This window comes from Phalangium opilio, unplaced genomic scaffold (assembly GCF_054372755.1).
Source record: "Phalangium opilio isolate 3A_F unplaced genomic scaffold, DU_Popi_V2 ptg000390l_1, whole genome shotgun sequence".
Classification (NCBI taxonomy): domain Eukaryota; kingdom Metazoa; phylum Arthropoda; class Arachnida; order Opiliones; family Phalangiidae; genus Phalangium; species Phalangium opilio.
Window position 1 is genome coordinate 2,449,761 of NW_028324234.1, and position 21,215 is coordinate 2,470,975.

Sequence of the window (21,215 nt, forward strand, 5' to 3'; positions counted from 1 at the left end):
TTTCAAGGTTTTCTAATCCACTTTTTCTATAACCCACTTCCGCGTTTTGAGCAGTGGCTGTGCAATTTTTAACATACAAGGCCCTTTTCACGGTTGGAAAGTTTATGCTGGTTAACTTGGACGCTGCGATGTATTTCATTTGGCTGACCACAGTTTCTACAGCAGATCCATTAATACGAACTGGGTAGATATGTTGGTTAGGATTTCTCGCGTTGAAATCTTCAACAAAAGCAACAAAACCGTAAACTGAAATACGTAGTAGTTCCCAAGTTTGCCATGCTAAAAATCTTCTGTCATTCCCAATTTCACCGCCAGCATCAATAAACTGCCGAGCCCAATTTTCAAAATAACTAAGCCCCTCCAACATCGATTTTATTGGAGCAGAATCAATTGAAGACACAGGCTGTTTAGATAACAAACCATTTTCGAATATTTTATTGCAGGCTCGCAGATATTCATGGCATGCCATTACTTCTTCATAGTCTGTGGGTTTTTCCAGACTCCCTTCTCTACCAGAGTTTTCTTCTTGCATTGGGTTAGCATAATTATAAAGCTCGCTAAGAACGGAATCTTGTTGCATGATGCGAGCAGGTGTTACGTTGAGCTTAGTCCATGCGTCTCTAATTATATGTTCTTTCCGTAGACCTTTAACGTGAACAAGTTCATAATTTTCCCTGCGATCATCATCTCTCTCCTTCATTTCAATAAGTTGCTTCAACCAAACTGAACCCATTCGCCATTCTTCATGATAGAAAATCCTCTTGTGTCTTCGTCTTTCGAATGATTGAGCGCGTTGATCATGTTTTTTAATTGATGACTTGGACACATAATCCAATAGATAGAAGCATCTTTTTTGGTAGGGTGCTGAAACTTCGGCATAATTTTAAAGTTTACTGTTCCATTATCAGTAATTGTGTGGGTAGGAAGGCGATCAACTCCTAAACTTTGACGTAATGAAGCAATGTTAGAAGATCCACCATCGCAAACTAAGCCAGTAACACTCAAGTTGACAGACTCGAAGGCGCTGATACATCTCAGAACTGTGAAATAAGGGCCATTTATGTCAAACTTGCCAGCTGAACACCTCCAAAGGAATTGTAGAACATACTCAGCTTCAAGAAGTTCTGACAAATTTTGTTCCTTATAAATATCTTGCATTGAAAGAAAATCATTCGGATTCATAGCAGTACCCATAAATTTATGGTTGCGGGAATTCCACTGGAGCTTTCCAATAACTTTTACCTCGTCAAATATCAAAACTCCCTCCTTTGGGGGTTTAATATTGTTAGGGTAATTTTTCACAAAGTCATCAAATCGGTTTGACTCGCTTTTAAGGAATTGCAAGTTTATTCCAGGTTCAATTGGTATTTCTCTCGCTTTTTTCTTTACTGTGTAAATGCTAGGTAGCTGCAAAATTTCAAATGATGCTAAAGCCTCATAAGCAGCTGGCGATCGGCAGTAAATAGCAAGAGCAATTCTATACGTCAAAGGACTCCATCTGTTACCATTAGATCCACTCTTACACCTTTTTTGATCTTTAAAAAAATCGTTAACATTTTCTTCAGAATCCATTTCCCAAGATTTTTTCATAGCATGACCAATTGAAGGATTTTTAGTGGCTGCTTCTTGAAGAATTTTTTTAGTTCTTCCGCTCCGTTCTTATTAATTTTAGAGACCAATGAACTAAGTTCATAGTTTGCCTTTCTGACAGTTCAAGCCTAGCTTTCCCTAATTTCTTCTCCAACTCTTTAATTTGCTTTTTTTGACTATTTCCCAAGCTTTTATTTCTAATGATTCTCTTCATCCTTGAATTTGGAGTTAGCATGCCTATTGGACAACTTGAGCTACAAAGCGTTCTTTTAAGTTTCCGAGTTGGTGATAACGTCTGAGCTTTTTTATTTCGATCTTTTAAGTACCTAAGGAATCACACAGTAAGTTTGATTAGTCTTAATCTGCAACAAGGTTTTTGTCATTATCGAAGGGTAGATAACTCCCTTGGTTTACACAAATATCAATCAAATAGTTTAGATATTTGGGATTCCGATTAAAATGTTTACATTGTTCAGATTGTTACTTGTTGCCCACACCATAACCATGAGTTATCTGGCCCTTGGCCACCGAAATATATTTATTGCTTTCAAAAAATAACATAACAATTGAATCATTAGTCGTTACCAATTTAAACTTCTGCAATCTGGGCATTGATAAGTTCCGTCCAGAAGTTGTACTTTCGCCACATTTGGTGGTGAACTGAACCATGTTTTACAATGAATTGATTGATATCTTTCAAAAGGAGTGTTAAAGCAGAGTAGAGTCTTGGTCAATAATAAATTGGCGCAGTCAACCTACAGAAGTATTTGAATACGGAGTTAAAGAGTTGTTTCAGAATACAGCAAGGCACTCCAAAAAAAAAAATAACTTCTAATATCAACGGGTAGAAGTTAAATTTTTTCTTTGCTCAACTTAATCTGTCTAATATCCAATTAATAAATAAATAAACAATATATACTTTGGGGATCCCAGGATAAAAATAATGAGACTCATTCAGTTTATCCATCGCATTCATTATAACACCGAGATCAAGATTTTCAGTTTCTGCATTATAATACTGAACTCTATCACACTTTTGAAATAGAGTAGATATAATCAATTTTCCATCTTTACGGAATATCAATTTAATGGGTGTTTCTCCATAAAAAGACACATCGACTGTGTTTTCCCTCATCACTTCAAGCTGATCAATCTCCCCGAAGAAATTTTTTTTAAATAATCGTTGAACCCCTTCTGTTATGATAAGAATTAAGGTTGTAGGTAAAATCGGATACTATTAATTATAATTAGTAAAGAAAAGTCTTACTGAAATTCAGAGTTGAAAGATAATCATCCAAAAGAGAGAGAACTGATGTTTGTTCAGGAACTTCAGGGTTAGAAATTATTGCAGCTTCCGATTTTTCATTTTGTAATGTTTTTCTTATTTTAGTTGGTGGTGATAATACTTACGAAAGTAATAGGGCTTCTTCGATTGAAGTTCCAATATCTCGCTTTCGTTTTTTCCCCTCAAATGAATTTAAATTATTCCACACCGATTGTGGTACTAACATCCCAAATATTTCTGTTTGAGCGCAATTTTCCTTTGAAACTTTTGGTAAGCCTTGGTCATAACAATCGGTTTGAATACTTTTATGAGTAATTTGCTTCAAAAAAAAAGTTACACTGTGAAACCTGATTTTTTAGCACTGGCTTAGAAACACTAGTTTTTGATTTTATCGGAGGCATAGTTAAATTGTCATCTAAAATAAACAAAAGAAGCTAATTTAAAACCTTATCTCACTGACGAGGCGAATCCAGTCGGAAGCAGACTACGCTTAGAGGCGGCGAACGAGGAGCGACTCCCTTTCCCACAATCCCTTGAACTGCACTACTTTTGAAAAAACACAATATATAACCTCTAGCCTCCTGATTGGCTACTTGAAGTTTAAGGGGGGTAAAAACCTGGACGACCCTCAAACGAGGTGGAAAGCAGGGCGAAAGCTAAATTTTGAACCAAGTATTATACTCTCTTCTATTTTCTCTTGATAGAATGCATTATCCTTTGGAAGACGGATGACGATGTGCAGATTCCGAGAGCAAGACGTACGAAACCAAATCGTCCGAAGGGAGTGGCGAACGTGCACCGTAGCGAGCTGTCGTGGTCGAGCTCAACTTGTCAGAATGCGCTTTGTGCATCTAAGACTGTGAAATTGTCAGCACCATGAAGGTTCGAGAATATTTCCTGCGCTGTTGGCATTGGATGTGGTTCCAGTCTTATGGCAGGGTTGAGCTTGCGTGGGTCGATGCATATCCGGACTGGTATCGGTTTTCCTTCTTGTCGTACTACTACCATGGAATGAACCCAGTCTGTCGGTTCCGTCACGGGGACTATTATGCCAAAAGATTGTAGACGTGCTAGCTCTTGAGCGACTTGTTGCTGCAGGGCGTGTGGAATTTGGCGCGGAGCGCTGATCGATGGGATTGCTCCTGGTTTGAGTTGTATTCTATGATTTCCTGGAAGTTTTCCGATGCGGTCGAAGACGTCTCCATACATTCGGATTATCTCAGCCGGTGTCCTGGTATGTTGTCTTTGGTGTACGCAGTGGTGGCGTCGATAGCATCTACCGTCCGCGGGAGCGGTAGTGGGCGTTCTCTCATAAGAGTTGCGCGTTGACCGGCATGGCTTGTTTTTTTGTTGCGGCGGATGAGCTCCACTGAGGCTGTTGCGCCCAGGATCGGTGTTCTTTTGTGTGGAGTTACGTAGAAACATTGATCTGCTCCCGCCGCGAATGATGCGCACCTGAGGTATATCACTCCTGTGATGTCTACCGTGTGGCCGGAGTATGTGCGGACCGTGAATGGTGGTTTGTGCATAGGTGGCGGTATGGGGAGGCTGTTGTAGATCCCTTCGTGGATAATGTTGACCTGGGATCCGGTATTGGGTTTCATGATGACTGGGTTCTTTGCGAAGTAGATGGTTTCTAACCATTCGTCTCCCTGTGTGCGCGGGGAGGTGATGTCGTGACAGTGAAGGGTGAGTTCGGAGCAATATATCGTGTCGTATAGTCCTTCGGTTTCATGCGACGTGTTGTAGTAGTACTCGACTGGCGTGTCATCATTTGGCCAGTTTGGTGCAACTGGGGCAAGGTGTGCCTCTTGAACGTTCTGCGCATGGCATTGTGAGGCCCAGTGTCCAGATCGGGAACATATGTAGCAGCGGGAATGTTGGGCAGGGCATGTGCTTTGCCGGTGATGCGATGTACCGCAGTATGGGCATCGTGGTTGCGTGCTTGGACGGGGGCCTTGGCGGTGTGTTTCCCAAGGCTGTCGTTGCTGTGGCATCGGGTGTCGGTTGAGTGTGCGGGTAGTATTTGAGTGGCGGTATTGGCGTTTCGCTCGGAGAGTCTGTGGGTCATTATTGATCCGGTTGGCTGGGTGCCGGTAAGGGTGCCGGGGCCGTGAGCTGTGGATGGCATCGACCGCCAACGTTGATTGGTCGGTTGGTGATGAGAGTCCCATGGTGCTGGCATGTTCTGTGGCGGATTCATCAGCTTGGCATTTTATGATGGCGTGGTCTAAGGTCAGGTTTGATTCAGCGAGTAGAGCGCGTCGAATTTCTTCTTTAAATATTCCACAGACGATTTGAGTACATATTAGTGACGAGCGTTGATCGCCGAAGTCGCATTGTACCGCTTTTGTTTTTAAGTCGGTGATGTACGAGTCGAATTCTTGTGTGTTCGAAGTGAAGAACAGGTAGCGAGAAGCGATGATGTTTTTGTATGGCGCGTAGTAAACGTCGAAGGCCTCGTAGATACGGCTCAGGGTAATCTCCGGTGGAGTAGGAATGTTCAGGGTGTCGTAGACGCGGCGACCCGATGGTCCGAGAATGTGCAGGAAGATGGCGACTTGGATGTCTGCTGGCTCTGCCGATAGTTTCGCGGCTAAGGCGTAGATTTTAAAGCTTTGCTGGTACTCGGTCCAGGCGGCAGCGGGGTTGGTGGTACCGGGGTCGAAGGTATCAGGGCTCTTAAAAGACATGGAGGTCTTGATGCAAGACGCGGGTGGTGCGACGGGAGGGAGCGTGGTTTCCGCGGACTGGGTTGCGACGAGTGGGCAATGGGCTCAAGTATCTGACACCATGATACGATATGAAGGAGCGTCCAGGAATGGGAGTCTACGTTACATTATTATCAAGCCATGCAAAATACAACTGAGCGTTATGCTACATTGTCATTGTTTATATGTATATCAGTTTGCTTATCTTATCGGTCCTACTAAGCTTATCTTGTTAGATCTATTATTGGTCTATATCGTCTAAGTCTTTTATTGATAGTTCTATAATATATCAATTACCATTAATCGGTAATCTAGCTAAATTTTGTGGTAATCGGTAATCTAGCTTAATTATCGGTAATTCGATAATCTAGCTTCAACCACGATAACTGGACCAAATAGCTTAGATTTAATCGTGCTAACATCCTAAACTGACTCTTTACGGGGAATATTCATTATAAAATATCGCAGGTTGGAATGATGTTGAATATTTAAAATAAAAGATACTTAACTTAAATTTAATGAATGAAAATTGGAAAGCTGAAAATCTAAGAATGAGGCTTTTGTTTAAAACCATTTTCAAATCAAACAAACGTATAGTTATTTCAATACGGCTTCCACAAAATGGTTATTTCTAAAATATTTTCCCATGTTATTTCCATGGAAAAATTTCGAGTTTTTTAGTCGAAAACGCTGATTATTTTTATTGAAATGAAGGAAATTTATTTTTTGTAAAGTAAACTATTAAACTTATATCTTTGAAATTTTAACCACATATATTGAGGGCCCGAATTGTAGTTCTGTGCAAAAGGCGCTTTTACCTCAAGCTGATTGCTGAGAGAGTAGGTGGGGTTCGCTCTCGGCGTCTGTTCTCAAAAGAGCTCATTTAATTACCACTCTCTTAGAATAGTTTAAAAATGGTACTGTATGAGAGAATACGAGCTATATAATATGAAAGCAGTAGTTCGTTCCGTGGTAAGTAGCCGTAAAAGCTGTGAATATTTACCTCTTTCAAGAGACTGCACGGTGTTGCCAAGCTGACGTGGGTGAAATTATATACCATATGGACGAAAAATTATGTTAAAATTTAAATACCATATGGATGAAAAATTATGGTAAAATTTAAATACCATATGAATGAAAAATTATGGTAAAATTTAAATACCATATGGATGAAAAAATATGGTTAAATTTAAATACCATATGGATGAAAAATATGGTAAAATTTAAATACCATATGGATGAAAAACTATGATAAAATTTAAATACCATACGGATGAAAAATTATGGTAAAATTGACATTCCAATCTCTTAAAATTAAGAATACGCTACGAAAATGGCGGACCCTGGTACAATCTATAAATATGGACAACGTAGATGGCTCAATGATTGCTGAAATTTCGTTGGCTCTCAAAATTGGAAAGCAAAATATTTGCGCGTATCTGAACAGTCGCGCATATGTTTTTCGTGAACTGTTGTGAAAATGCGAATCCTATGAAAAACATTAACATGTACAAAAATGGGCCAAGGCTCGCCTCGTGCCCTTTCCGCCGTAAAACGTTCTGAGATCACATGTAGAGCCAAGTCCCCTGCTGTAGAGCACGAGCTTTCGCCGCCATCTTGGAAAATGGCCGCCGGGAATGCCAGCTACAATGTATTCCACATTCCTATTCAAAAATTATGAAAATTGGTACACATAATGATTGGAACCACATGAACATCATGAAAAAATTTTACAGCCCTGTCTTCAATAGTATGGTCGCCATATTGGAAAATGGCCGCCGTGAATGCTAGGTACAGTATATTTCACCATGTTGTTGGAAAATTATGAAAATTGATAGGTATTATAATCAGAGCTGTGTGAATCTCATAGTAAAATATTGAAGCCATTAGTCAGATAGTTTGGCCGCCATGTTGGAAAATGGCCACCATCAATGCCATTTAGATACAGTATATGGTTCAAAAATTATGAAAATTGGTAATTAGTATGTTGAAGCACGTCTAAATATTATACTTGAATATTGAAGACGTGCTACTGATAGTTTGGGCGCCATCTTCAAAAATGACTGCTGGAAATGCTAAATATATTTCAAATATAAAAATCTTTTTGAAATTCCTATTTTGAATAGATGATTTTCATGAACGTATAAAACGCCACAAAAAATAACTATTTTTGAGTCTAAAATGCCCAGCAAGCTAATCCAGATCGTCTACATTCACAGTTCTTTATACAAGATATTCTGCAGACTGCAGGTACAAATAATGAGTATTATTATTAGTTCATCTGATGCCGGAAGGAGGATGGTGTGAATGGGTCTTCGACTTTCGCGATCGCGAACCAATCCCCACTGTTCGGGATTAAATCGTTTCCTAGCTATTGTTGGACTTGAAGATACGCTCGGAAAAAATGTAGTTTTGCGGCGTCGGTTCTTGGATGAAGCTTAGCGAGATCAAATGAGGACTTGACAGTATGTGTGGCAACGGTTCCATTATACGTGTAATATCTACATAGTTGAAGCGAGACGTGTCAATTATCACCCTAAAAAAAGCGAAAAGAAATCTCTCATCGGCAGCAGCTATGGCTTCCTTAGATGCAATATGGTCATTAAAAAAGCGCAACAAATTTGTAAGATGTTGATTATCTGTCATTACTTTAATCCACGCATTATCATAACCACACCCAGTTACAACACGTAAATGAAAGAAGTGTTCTCTTAACCTTTTTAACTCAAAGGACTTGTCGTGGCGGAGGGGGCCTGAGTTCGGTGTGACGGTTCGGGAGTTCCTTCGGTTCGCCCTTGGTTCAGGCCGTTCCTTGCCCCATTCCGTGAAGTTTTTGCTAGACCGCTTCGCCCCCGCCCAGGTGTTGACATGGCTCGCCCCCGCTATTGGCAACCCTCTAGGGGTCGCGGATACACTATTTGTTTGGGCCGTATGGCACTGTTGTGCTTGGAGAGAACTCCCCCGTCCCCTCGAGTCTTCTGCTGCCTTAATCCTTCCCTGTCACCGACCACCTCCTGACTGGGCTCGCCGCTGACGGTGTCCAGCTTCTCTCACCTGCTCAAGTGGCGTTTGTCGGGCCCACTGGACGATCCCGTGTGCCATGACGGCGGTTTCGCAGGTTCAATTTGGAATATGATGGGGATGGGCGTGATAAGGCCCCCAGCTAGGTGTAGCGCCTAATCAAGGGTTCTGACATACAATTATTATGAAAAATCTTCAGGATGAACGATGAATATGTATGAAGTGCTAGAGATTTGTCAAAATTCTAATCTTAAACAACACTAGAATGTATAAACCCCATATAAAATCATATTCTCTAATCAACATGTTGAGAATAACAGCTTAGAATAACTTACCTTTTTTAGATTTTAGGGCAATGATTTTCGTGTGGCCATTTTTAAAGATGGCGTCGATAATTTCGACTTAAAGATATCCATTTTTTGTTGTTTATTACGTTAAAGAAAAATCATCTATTCAAAAGAGGAATTTCAAAAAGATTTATATATTTGAAATATATTTAGCATTTCCAGCAGTCTTTTTCGAAGATGGCGCCCAAACTATCAGTAGCACGTCTTCAATATTCAAGTATGATGTTTAAACGGTCTTCAACATAATTATTACCAATTTTCATAATTATTGAACCATACACCTATATGACATTGATGGCGACCATTTTCCAACATGGCGGCCAAACTATCTGATTAATGGCTTCAATATTTTACTATGAGGTTCACACAGAACCAATTGTAATACCTATCAATTTTCATAATTTTCCAACAACATGGTGAAATTTACTGTACCTAGCATTAACGGCGGCCATTTTCCAATATGGCGACCAAACTATTGAACACAGAGCTGTAAAATTTGGCCATGATGTTCATGTGGTTCCAATCATAATGTGTACCAATTTTCATAATTTTTGAAGAAGAACGTGGAATACATTGTAGCTGGCATTCCCGGCGGCCATTTTCCAAGATGGCGGCGAAAGCTCGCGCTCTACAGCAGGGGACTTTTAGAATATTTTTTGTTGCGTCAAAAACAACACATGTACCAATTTTCATCTTTATGTTCAAATGTTCTAGGTCAAACCCTAAAAGTCCTGGGCTATATGTACAAATTATATGGTGAGTTAGGCTTAACCCTATTTACAAGTATATAAGGCGGGTTATGCATAACCTTATGTACATGTTTATAAGGTTTGCCAAGTCACGATATTTTTGATACGAACAAAGATGTATAATAATGATAGAGTCAAAGAATATTGGTTATTAATTAGGAAAAGGACTTAATAGGTGTTTCTTGAAATCCTAGAAGGTCAAATTTTACTGTTTTTATTCTAGTTCAGTTCAGTTCGGTTTGGTTTGTCTGGGTTTCCCATCGTAGTTAGGTCCCTCCGGGAAACTGGATTCCTTCCTTTGTAATCGACTTTCGCCCAAAGTTAAGTTCTTGTCTTTCAACGGTTTAAAAAATAATTTAGCTCGCCAAGAAGAGTTTTTACGAACACTTGAACTGTTTGGGTAGATAATTTCTTATAATAAAAATATCTCCGGGCCTTAGCGTGCCCTAAGCAGTAATTTTAAATTTCTTGCAGACGACATAACAAATAAACGAATTTTTAGAGTGACGTTTTGGCTGCGTTCAGTGAGATAAACCAATTTTATGTATTAAACTGAATCGAAATCTTTGATACCTTTCACTGAACGTATTTATTGTGACGTCGACAAAAAAAGTAAACCCGTCCCGAAACAAGCTGGTATGTGCCCAGACAAATTGGAGAAACACCTATTTATAACAATTGTTCAATTGGCGATTGAATGAGAACAAAAGGCAGACTTGGCTCTACATGGGATCTCAGAACGTTTTACGGCGGAAAGGGCAAGAGGCGAGGCTTGTCCCATTTTTGTACATGTTAATGTTTTTCATAGGATCTCACTTCTTTTTGTAGACCCTCTCGTTATACTTCGGTAGTTACATTAAAACAAGGCCCTCTCGTGGTACTTCGTTTGCCAATATAATCGCTAACGTTTGTCCTTATTTACGCTGAATTACCCCTTTCAACCCGCAGAGAATATGTAATAAAGATAATATAAGAATATAGCATCAGTTACGACACATTCTTTTAAACTACTACTCCTTATAGCTATAATATATATTTAACTTTCGGTTAACTTTGGACCATTACGTCCTTTCATCAAGAACACACACTATTTCTGCTGAAAAAACGGCAGCGCCATCTAGTTTTAAAATAAAGAACTAAAGAACAATTTTATAAAAATTTCGGGATGTTTTAATTTTTCTGTGCTTTATAAAATAAATGAAAACTAAATCCTGAATTTTAAGTTTCTATCTACCCTAGAAGTACCTTAGAATTATGATGATCGGTGAGTGAGTGAGTGAGTGACAAAATAAGGTAAATTTCACGTTCGATATTTCGAAAGGTATATAGGGTAGGAACTTGAAATTTGGAAACTATAGCTAGGATTGACAGTCCTCGCGGCAAGCAAAATTACAGACTTTTACCTGTACCCATCACGAAGTTACAGTGGGCTTAAAAGTGCCACGAGTTGCTTCGAGAAAAGGATGTCAGTGCTCCCAGGCAGGCGAAGGTAGGCGAAGGCGCGAACACGCGAGCGCAAGCTCAATGTGGACAAAGCTTTATTAAAAATTTCCTTGGCTTTCGCATTAAAACTGTAATGACAATTCTACGAGGGTCTTTTTCTTCATACAAGGTAACGAAGAAAGTTCGTTCACTTCTTTTCAGTGCTCTCAAGTAAAACCTTGTACCTTTTATTACAGCTTTTTCCAAGAATTTCGCTTATGAAATATTTCTCGTTTATCCGTATCTCTATCGACTTACCATATTCAGCATTGCTTGGCAAGTGCTCCACGTAATCCTTGGTTTCCCTTCCATTCAACAAGTTTGCAATTCTTCTTACCGACACGTGCGTCTGTAAAGAATACTTTATTGCACTGGTGTCATTTTGACATGTTTTATTTAAAAGTAGGGCTAACCATAAATCCTACCCATTTGAAAGAGAAAAAAAGTGACTTTTCTTTTGACCCTCCCTTAAATCCATTCTTACCAAAACTAGGGTATTTACTAAATCCGGAAAGGTCGTCATTGATGTCGCCAATAATCGTATCAATTGCCAAGACACGAAAGCTTTTCTCAAGGTGAGAAGGTTATCGTCGTCAATTAAAACGTACACGGCGAAACACGGTGCAGTAATCTGAACATTTAGAAAAACATTTCTGTATTAGTAAACACGGAAAAAAGGGGCCCCAAGCCTTGGAATTTAATAGCAGAATTAACAGATGACTAAATAAAAATATATGCCTACTTCTATTAATCCTTGATATATAAGTTTTTGCCATTCCCGAATCTAGCCAAAGCTCAGATAATAATTACGAAAACCTATCCTAATGCTATTGGGGTTCAAATAACCAAAGCAAACCTAACCTAACCTTACCTGACCTGACCTAATACTATTGGGGTTCAAAAAATCAGACCTAACCTAACCTGACCTAATATTATTGGGGTTCAAATAATCAAACCCAACCTAACCTCACCTGACCTAATACTACTGGGGTTCAAATAATCAAGCCTAACCTATCCTAATACTATTGAGATTCAAGTAACCAAACCTACACCATCATAAACGACTAACGTTTTTCACATCCCGGTTGAACTGCAGCTTTAGGGAACTGCTGTATCGGTATGCCACCTTTAAGAGAACCGCTGTATAGGGAAATGCCGTAAAGGGTAAACTGGGTTTTTGGGAAACCGCTATTTAGGGAACCACTGTAATGAATATCGCTATTATTCGATTCGCTCATATCAGGGCATTCCCACCAATTACGTCCATGTAAGCATTTTACCACTGCCAGTTGTAAGGCTTTCACAAATCATTCGTAATCTCTTTGATATATTAAAATTTTACAAACTAACATATATGACGTTAGATGAATGACCCTTTCCTGAGACAGCCTTCTTCCAACATAGTCTACTGCGGAATTTGTTCTATATATTTCAATCTTGTTTAAATTTTTCTGTGAGATACCAAAAATGTCCTTTCTATTTAAAGCTGCAAATTTGAGAATAAATGTTCCGATTGATTTTATCGAAAATGAATAAGAAGAACTTATATATTTATATATATTTATATATATATTTGTAAAAGGTAAGTTTCGTAACATTCTTAAACGAAACTTAATAATTTCTATTTAAAGGGATAGAATCAATGTTTTCTGACTACTACAAGATGAGGGCAGTTTTAGGTAAAAATGTGCCAAAAATTATGTGTGCTAAAAAATCGAATTAAAACGTTTAAAATTAAGAAAAGTACATTAGATATTTTGAAATTCAAACTAGCCGCGAAATAGCGCCCAACTTGTTTTTCACACAGTGACGTTGCTAATGTCTCTTGATTCATTGGTTGTTTGGAAATAGGAGAATGTAGGGAGCTCTAGACCGTGTATAGTAGCTTTTCACCTTCACTGGCGAAGCGGCGCATTATTGAGAAGACCCTTGCGCTATTTAGGCAAAGGCTTAGCTTCCATGTATAATCATTGCCGCCTCTATTGTATAAGGCCGGAGCGCGCGATATTTCCCCTCTCAAAATCTAACATTTTAATTCGCCGCTTTCTGTCGCGAGAGGCGCTCGTTTGGACAAAAATGTGACGTCATAATTTTTAAACCTGAGGCTATTATTCACATTTAACCAAGGCTTAAAATTTACTAATTTAGTTTTAATTCAATGTTAGGATGTAATTCAAAGGAGTAATTAGAATTTGAAAAATAACTACAAAATGGTAAAATGCGCTGCACCAGATTGCCATCAGAAGGGAAGGAAGAGACTTTGTGATAATAGACGCATTACCTTTCATTCATTTCCGAAAGACCAAACATTAAGGCAAAAATGGATATATACAATATTTGGAGGGAATTCGGCTTATCTTGAAACCTTCCTGCACGGAAGTTCTGAACTGAAAATTTGTAGCAGGCATTTTAAAAGCACCGACTTCGGATCATCTAACTGCAGCCGGCGATCAATTTCAAGGCCAGTTATAACCAACGAAGGTCGAGGAGAACTGTGTCAATCACATGCTGTTGGAGGAAGTGAACGTGGCATGCAAGTTATTGTCTTGACAAATTCTTTAAAGATGATATTAATGAGAATGGGGAAGCTAACTATTACTGACAACACGGTAGTAACAATAAAATCAATTTCAACCGCCATGATCTCTTATAAATCAAAATAAAAATTGTCACTCTTATAAATAAAAATAAAAATTGTTACTCTTATAAATCAAAACAGAAATTGTCACTGTTATAAATCAAAATAAAAATTGTCACTGTTATAAATCAAAATAAAAATTGTCACTGTTATAAATCAAAATAAAAATTGTCACTTTATAAATCAAAATAAGAATTCTTGTTACTCTTATAAAACAAAATAAAATCTTTTAAAGCTACTCTGTTTATATTTAGTTTTCTAATTCCTAGAGAAGATAAGCCAAAAACTTATATAATTCGTCTTTCTTGCAAAGGAACCATTACAAGACTTTGAATTTACGCGCCATTTAATTTTTTAAATTCTTTCCAAACGAGCTCCGTCTATCGGAGAAGTGAGGTTTCATCCCCCCCGCGAATGTTCCCTACCTCGGGAGCCGCGCGCTCCGGCCTTATAATAGAGGCGGCAATGGTATAATAATGGTATGACTTTATTTTAGCCTAATGGCCTTAATCTAGGCTTTAACATATTTTTAATTGTAATTAAACATAGTAAAACTATTACTTTGAACACCAAAATTACAGTGAAACTATTTACCTTCCTTTATAACTTTCAAAGCATCCGTATCGAAATGAGATATATTATTTGGGCGAAAATGCAGAATAGTATGAAAACTACTTTTAGGAGTAAATCTACCATATTTCCGTGTGAGAGTAGGGTGGCGGGGGTAATTTAGTTTTTTCGCTCGTGTTTTTGCAAACGACTGTAGAGGGAGCAGTGATCGGAGCGGCACCGAAAACTAATAATTTTAAACATTAATTAAAAATAGTTAAGTTATTAAAACTATCAATATCTATATATTTTAGAAAACGTAATTTTAGGTTCTATCTGATTTAAAAAAATGAAAGCTTTTCATTAGTAGTCAAAAGATTGATTCTATCCCTTTAACCATTAATTTAACTCATTCCTTTTAGGATTGAGTAAATAAATGTTTTTTTAGAGGAGCGAAGAAAAACTTGGTTTTGGTAACAGAAGTCGCTATACTTGACCGTTAGCAGTAAATTGCCTATTGTCAGAACGCAGACGTGCGTGTGCAACGCAATGCGTCTTGACAAGAAGGCACCGTGTTCTAGTTATTTTACAATAAACTTTGCGTAAAATTTCTATTATTCGTACCAAAGGCGCAAAGCCGCTAGCTATAAAAATGTTTATTCCTTGCAACAAGACTTGTTTCTTCATGAGTGCAATTTCTTTCTTCCTGATTTCAAGAACGATTCCCTCGAACGACTTCTCCCAGGCATACAACTTCAAGACGCGGATTCCGTTCAAGATTTCGCTCATCATTTTGATTCTGTTGTCCTTCAGATTCATCAGCTCAACCTAATAAACGAGATAATTTGAAAGATTACACGAGTATATCTAGTCATTGGCCGGCGGTAACCAGAATAGGGGAACTGTACTAATTTATCTCGCGATTTCCTCTTTATTCGAAGCTGCTGGGTGTACCACATACTATCTTGTTCTTTTTTTTCTCGAAGAGACCTTATTTGTGTCGAGTGTTGTGTATGCTTGAAACCTCAGATTGAAAACGTTCAGTAATAAAACTTAACCGTATTTATTTACTGTAATTTAGCAATAGTTAAGTTACATCAAGGATGATAGGGGGTGGATACGAATTCTGAGAGAAATACACGCCGGAAACGATTGGGTCTGGTAGTGGTGGGACGAAAAAATGAGGGAGGAATACTCGGGACTAAAGACAGGTGGGCTACCTCAGAACTAGACCCTATTAAGCGCCATCGTGTTGGCCTAATTTTGCATACATATGCCCAAGTTATTTCAAATTGTTTTTCTCATAAATAAAATTTGCAATTAATCAGAATTAATATTTAATAATTATTGTTTCGAAATTATTGCTAAAATAATAGTGCACGTAGATGACGATGCAATAGGGAAACGCCGGTAGAGATAGGTTAGATGAGTAATTCTACAGGTCCGGGAGGCACCCGTTTGTATTGCTAATCGAATAAATCACCTTTTTAGGGTTAGCGTCCCATAGAAAAAGCATACAATTTTTCCCGGTTTTTAAGGATATTGTCATAGGCGTTACTAAAAAACTACAGCGAAGTTAGTTTTCGGAATACTACTAAATTAATAAGCATTAATCAAATGAGAAAATTATCTGTTTTGTTTTTTAATTAATGAAAGCTAATTATTGTACTTTAACTAATTAATTATCCCGTGAATTCCTAATATGAGAGCAGACGACAGTAAGGCAAGTTTAGACAACGCGAATTAATTATTTTGGTATTTCATCCGAGCTTGAAAGAACACCATTATTTGGATTTCCTAATTAGGCCTAATCCCACTCCCTTAATAACAAGCACTTCGTTATCAGGTCGAATTTTCGTCTAAAAAGTAATTTGGGTAAATAATTACATTTAATAGAGGTTTTTATATCATTTGAAGTAAGTTTTTCATCTTTCTTTTTGATCAAGGCTTTAGTTGTATTTTAGTTATGGTTAACAATTGCCACATACCAATTGCCCAAAACAATTTATGTTATTTCCGTGGATCAAACAAATTGCACCATCGTGTATATACAACATACAACGTCACTTAAATTCATAAACTTAAGTTACTAAAAGTTCATTCTGTAATTGCTTGCATCGAATAGTTTACATGCGTATTTTTTATGGTGATACGTTAGAAAGTATATACTGCAGATTGTCCGTATAAGAAAGTCTGTGTGGCCGGGGGTTTTCATTGCTTCCCCCTTTTCGTTCTTCAATCTAGTCGGAGGGGGGTTATTGCGGGGGGATGCATAACTATTGTCACGCCCACTAGTGGTGGTGTAAGATTTCATTGACTGTTAATTTGCTGGCGCGAAATTTGAATTTATTTTTTCGTGAATAGGTATGACGTCACGTAACTTATTGGTGTTGAAGGCATTTAGCGTCCTTTAACTCAAGTGTTATTATTTTGGTGTATCTTTAGGATATTGTGTACATTTAGGATATAATTTACGGGTAATTCTCTACCCGTACAAAAATTTACGGCTGCATTTTTGCTGTTAATTAGATTTTTTAGAATCTGCAATATATTGCAAATAAACTGGAATATTCTGGAAAAATACTGGAATAAACCTGAAAAATGTTCAATTTCAGACAAAATTAAGGTGATTCCAGAGAGCAATGCAGAACATTTTAGACGTTTTGCAGAAAAAATATCTTCCGTTGGAAAACTCAGTACACCAGTATACAAAATTTAGCAACTCTAGAGTCATAAAATAGTTACCTTACAGCTAGAAAACAGAGGGGAGATAGTAACTCCCGTAAGAAATCAGGATGTTTGTAGGCTCATTACAAGTACTGTACCTTCCAAATATATTGTATGCATGTTACAGTCAGAAATTGCTAAGTTTGTAGGATAATTGCAGGCGTGTTTCGGATACTTTTTACGATAATTGCAGACGCGTTTCAGATACTTTTCAGGATCATCACAGGCGCGTTTCAGATACTTTTCAGGATCATCACAGACGCGTTTCAGATACTTTTCAGGATCATTACAGGCGCGTTTCAGATACTTTGTAGGAAAATTGCAGGAGCGTTTCATATAATTTTCAGGACCATTACAGGCGCGTTTCATATACTTTTCAGGATCATTGCCGGCGCGTTTCATATACTTTGTAGGAAAATTGCAGGCGCGTTTTAGATACTTTTTTGGATCATTGCAGGCGCGTTTCAGATACTTTGTAGGATAATTGCAGCCGCGTTTCAGATGATTTGCAGGATCATTGCAGCCGCGTTTCAGATAATTTTTAGGATAGTTTCAGGCGCATGTCAGATACTTTGCAGGATAAATGCAGGCGCTTTTCATATACTTCGTAGGAAAATTGCAGGCGCGTTTCAGATACTTTTCAGGATCATTACTGGCGCGTTTCAGATACTTTTAAGGACCATTACAGGCGCGTTTCAGATACGTTTAAGGACCATTACAGGCGCGTTTCAGATACTTTTAAGGACCATTACAGGCGCGTTTCAGATACGATAATTACAGGTGCTTTTCAGATACTTTTTAGGATAATGGCAGGTGCTTTTCAGATAATTTTTAGGATAATTGTAGGCGCGTTTCAGATACTTTTTGGGATAATTACAGGCTCTTTTCATATACTTTGTAGGATAATTGCAGGCGCTTTTCATATACTTTGTAGGATAATTACAGGCCCGTTTCAGATACTTTGTAGGATAATTGCAGCCGCGTTTCAGATGATTTGCAGGATCATTGCAGCCGCGTTTCAGATAATTTTTAGGATAGTTGCAGGCGCATGTCAGATAATTTTTAGGATAGTTTCAGGCGCATGTCAGATACTTTGCAGGATAAATGCAGGCGCTTTTCATATACTTCGTAGGAAAATTGCAGGCGCGTTTCAGATACTTTTCAGGATCATTACTGGCGCGTTTCAGATACTTTTAAGGACCATTACAGGCGCGTTTCAGATACGTTTAAGGACCATTACAGGCGCGTTTCAGATACTTTTAAGGACCATTACAGGCGCGTTTCAGATACTTTTAAGGACCATTACAGGCGCGTTTCAGATACGATAATTACAGGTGCTTTTCAGATACTTTTTAGGATAATGGCAGGTGCTTTTCAGATAATTTTTAGGATAATTGTAGGCGCGTTTCAGATACTTTTTAGGATAATTACAGGCTCTTTTCATATACTTTGTAGGATAGTTGCAGGCGCATGTCAGATAATTTTTAGGACAGTTGCAGGCGCATGTCAGATACTTTGCAGGATAAATGCAGGCGCTTTTCATATACTTTGTAGGAAAATAGCAGGCGCGTTTCAGATACTTTTCAGGATCATTACTGGCGCGTTTCAGATACTTTTACGGACCATTACAGGCGCGTTTCAGATACGATAATTACAGGTGCTTTTCAGATACTTTTTAGGATAATGGCAGGTGCTTTTCAGATAATTTTTAGGATAATGGCAGGTGCTTTTCAGATAATTTTTAGGATAATTGTAGGCGCGTTTCAGATACTTTTTAGGATAATTACAGGCTCTTTTCATATACTTTGTAGGATAATTGCAGGCGCTTTTCATATACTTTGTAGGATAATTACAGGCGCGTTTCAGATACTTTTCAGGATCATTACTGGCGCGTTTCAGATACTTTTACGGACCATTACAGGCGCGTTTCAGATACGATAATTACAGGTGCTTTTCAGATACTTTTTAGGATAATGGCAGGTGCTTTTCAGATAATTTTTAGGATAATGGCAGGTGCTTTTCAGATAATTTTTAGGATAATTGTAGGCGCGTTTCAGATACTTTTTAGGATAATTACAGGCTCTTTTCATATACTTTGTAGGATAATTGCAGGCGCTTTTCATATACTTTGTAGGATAATTACAGGCGCGTTTCAGATACTTTGTAGGATAATTGCAGGTGCTTGTCAGATACTTTTCAGGATAATTGCAGGCGCATTTCAGATACTTTGCAGGGTCATTGCAGCCGCGTTTCGGATACTTTGTAGGATAATTGCAGCCGCGTTTCAAATACTTTGCAGGATCATTGCAGCCGTGTTTCAGATAATTTTTAGGATAGTTGCAGGCGCATGTCAGATAATTTTTAGGATAGTTGCAGGCGCATGTCAGATACTTTGCAGGATAAATGCAGGCGCTTTTCATATACTTTGTAGGAAAATAGCAGGCGCGTTTCAGATACTTTTCAGGATCATTACAGGCGCGTTTCAGATACTTTAATTTGTACGATAATTGCAGGTGCTTTTCAGATGCTTTTTAGGATAATTGCAGGCGCGTTTCAGATACTTTTTAGGATAATTGCAGGCTCTTTTCATATACTTTGTAGGATAATTGCAGTTGCTTTTCATATACTTTGTAGGATAATTTCAGGAGCGTTTCATATACTTTGTAGGAAAATTGCAGGCGCGTTTCAGATACTTTTTAAGGATAATGGCAGGTGCTTTTCAGATAACTTTTAGGTTCATTGCAGCCGCACTTCAGATACTTCGTAGGATAATTACAGGCGCGTTTCAGATACTTTGTAGGATAATTGCAGGTACTTTTCAGAAATTTTTAGGATAATTGCAGGAGCATTTCAGATACTTCGTAGGATAATTGCAGGCGCTTTTCATATACTTTGTAGGATAATTGCAGGCGCTTTTCATATATTTTGTAGGAATATTGCAGGCGCTTTTCATATACTTTTTTGGATCATTGCAGGCGCGTTTCAGATACTTTTTAGGATCATTGCAGGCGTATTTCGGATACTTTGTAGGATAATTGCAGGCGCGTTTCAGATACTTTTTAGATTAATTGAAGGCTCTTTTCATATACTTTGTAGGATAATTGCAGGTGCGTTTCAGATACTTTGTAGGATCATTGTAGCCGCGTTTCAGATACTTCGCAGGAGCATTTTGATACTCTGTAGGATAATTGCAGGTGCGTTGCAGATACTTTGCAGGGTCATTGCAGCCGCGTTTCAGATTCTTTGTAGGATCATTGCAGGCGCGTTTCAGATACTTTGAAGGATAATTGCAGGCGCGATATAGATACTTTGTGGAATAATTGCAGACGCGTTTCAGATACTTCGCAGGATCCTTGCAGGTGCATTTCAGATACATCGCAGGATCATTGCAGGTGGATTTCAGATTCTTTGTAGGGTCATTGCAGGTGCGTTTCAGATTCTTTGTAGGATAATTGCAGGTGCATTTCAGATTCTTTGCAGGATCATTGCAGGCGCGTTCATATGCTTTGCAGAGTCATTGCGGGTTTTCCTATCAATTATTGTGAATCAGTAGCCTTATATACCCTAAATTTCCAAAAAAAATTAAAGAGGCTTACGCTTGAGTTCAAACGTCAACAATAGCTATGTTTAAAATGATTTTAGGAATAAAGTTTCTTAAAACGATTTAACTAGAATTAAGGTAAATTAATGACGATTAAATTAATAAATATCATTTATATTTATTTAAATATTTAAAAATAGCCTCTAAATTGCGTCTCGACTTGGAGAGGTTTATTTTGGATTCCCAACTTGTACTCATCCCTTACAAAAATATTAAGCTGTAATTCATCTGAATACACGCTTTTCTGACTTGCTAAAGTAATATCTGAGATGGTCCAACTGTTTAGGTACATGTACATTAAGTTCTCACCACATCTAGATAAGAAGGTCTTTTCGTCTATCTAACATCCACAACATACACACTCACAGAACGTAATCGAAAAATTCTTTCAAACTTATAGCTAAAAACCGATTACAACTGAAGGGAAGGGTCCCGACAGGCTTGTTTTACGTCTATCCGTAACCAGGAAAACTGCTGTAAACTTATATGATAGCGCTAAAGTACTTTGGTTCGCA

The 21,215-nt window shown here is 38.2% G+C and overlaps 3 protein-coding genes across 7 annotated transcripts in view; all 3 read right to left on the minus strand.

Annotated features, from left to right (window-relative positions):
* The window catches only part of LOC149596178 (uncharacterized), a 32,201-nt gene extending 20,344 nt beyond the window's left edge, over nucleotides 1-11,857 (minus strand). Inside the window, exons 1-2 of the mRNA XM_089861539.1 lie at nucleotides 11,670-11,857; nucleotides 11,444-11,534 (exon numbers count right to left, since the gene is read on the minus strand). Of these exons, the coding sequence (XP_089717665.1) occupies nucleotides 11,444-11,534; nucleotides 11,670-11,708 (130 nt within the window). The 5' untranslated portion in view covers nucleotides 11,709-11,857. The remainder of the gene's footprint in view (nucleotides 1-11,443; nucleotides 11,535-11,669) is intronic.
* LOC149596180 (uncharacterized) lies at nucleotides 647-6,075 on the minus strand. Of its 5 annotated transcripts, none has more exons than XM_089861530.1 (6): nucleotides 3,322-6,075; nucleotides 2,858-3,194; nucleotides 2,510-2,784; nucleotides 2,176-2,345; nucleotides 1,191-1,916; nucleotides 647-1,124 (listed from the first exon to the last, which is right to left on the minus strand). In XM_089861530.1, exon 1 carries the CDS (start codon nucleotides 5,566-5,568, stop codon nucleotides 4,090-4,092), a length of 1,479 nt encoding a protein of 492 aa, XP_089717656.1. In that variant the 5' UTR covers nucleotides 5,569-6,075; the 3' UTR covers nucleotides 647-1,124; nucleotides 1,191-1,916; nucleotides 2,176-2,345; nucleotides 2,510-2,784; nucleotides 2,858-3,194; nucleotides 3,322-4,089. The 5 variants fall into 5 exon arrangements, with proteins under 5 accessions (XP_089717656.1, XP_089717658.1, XP_089717657.1 ...); XM_089861532.1 differs by having other exon boundaries at nucleotides 2,510-2,595; nucleotides 2,665-2,784; nucleotides 2,858-6,075; XM_089861531.1 differs by having other exon boundaries at nucleotides 1,191-1,407; nucleotides 1,506-1,916; nucleotides 2,858-6,075.
* A 2,578-nt stretch (nucleotides 11,858-14,435) lies between the features above and the next one.
* LOC149596181 (multidrug resistance-associated protein 1-like) overlaps nucleotides 14,436-21,215 on the minus strand; it is a 28,604-nt gene continuing 21,824 nt past the window's right edge. Inside the window, exon 5 of the mRNA XM_089861533.1 lies at nucleotides 14,436-15,200. Coding sequence (XP_089717659.1) covers nucleotides 14,859-15,200 — 342 coding nt within the window. The 3' untranslated portion in view covers nucleotides 14,436-14,858. The remainder of the gene's footprint in view (nucleotides 15,201-21,215) is intronic.

Excerpts from the sequence above, each read along its gene's own strand:
- LOC149596180 (XM_089861530.1), bottom strand. The coding sequence starts at position 5,568 with ATGTCTTTTAAGAGCCCTGATACCTTCGACCCCGGTACCACCAACCCC.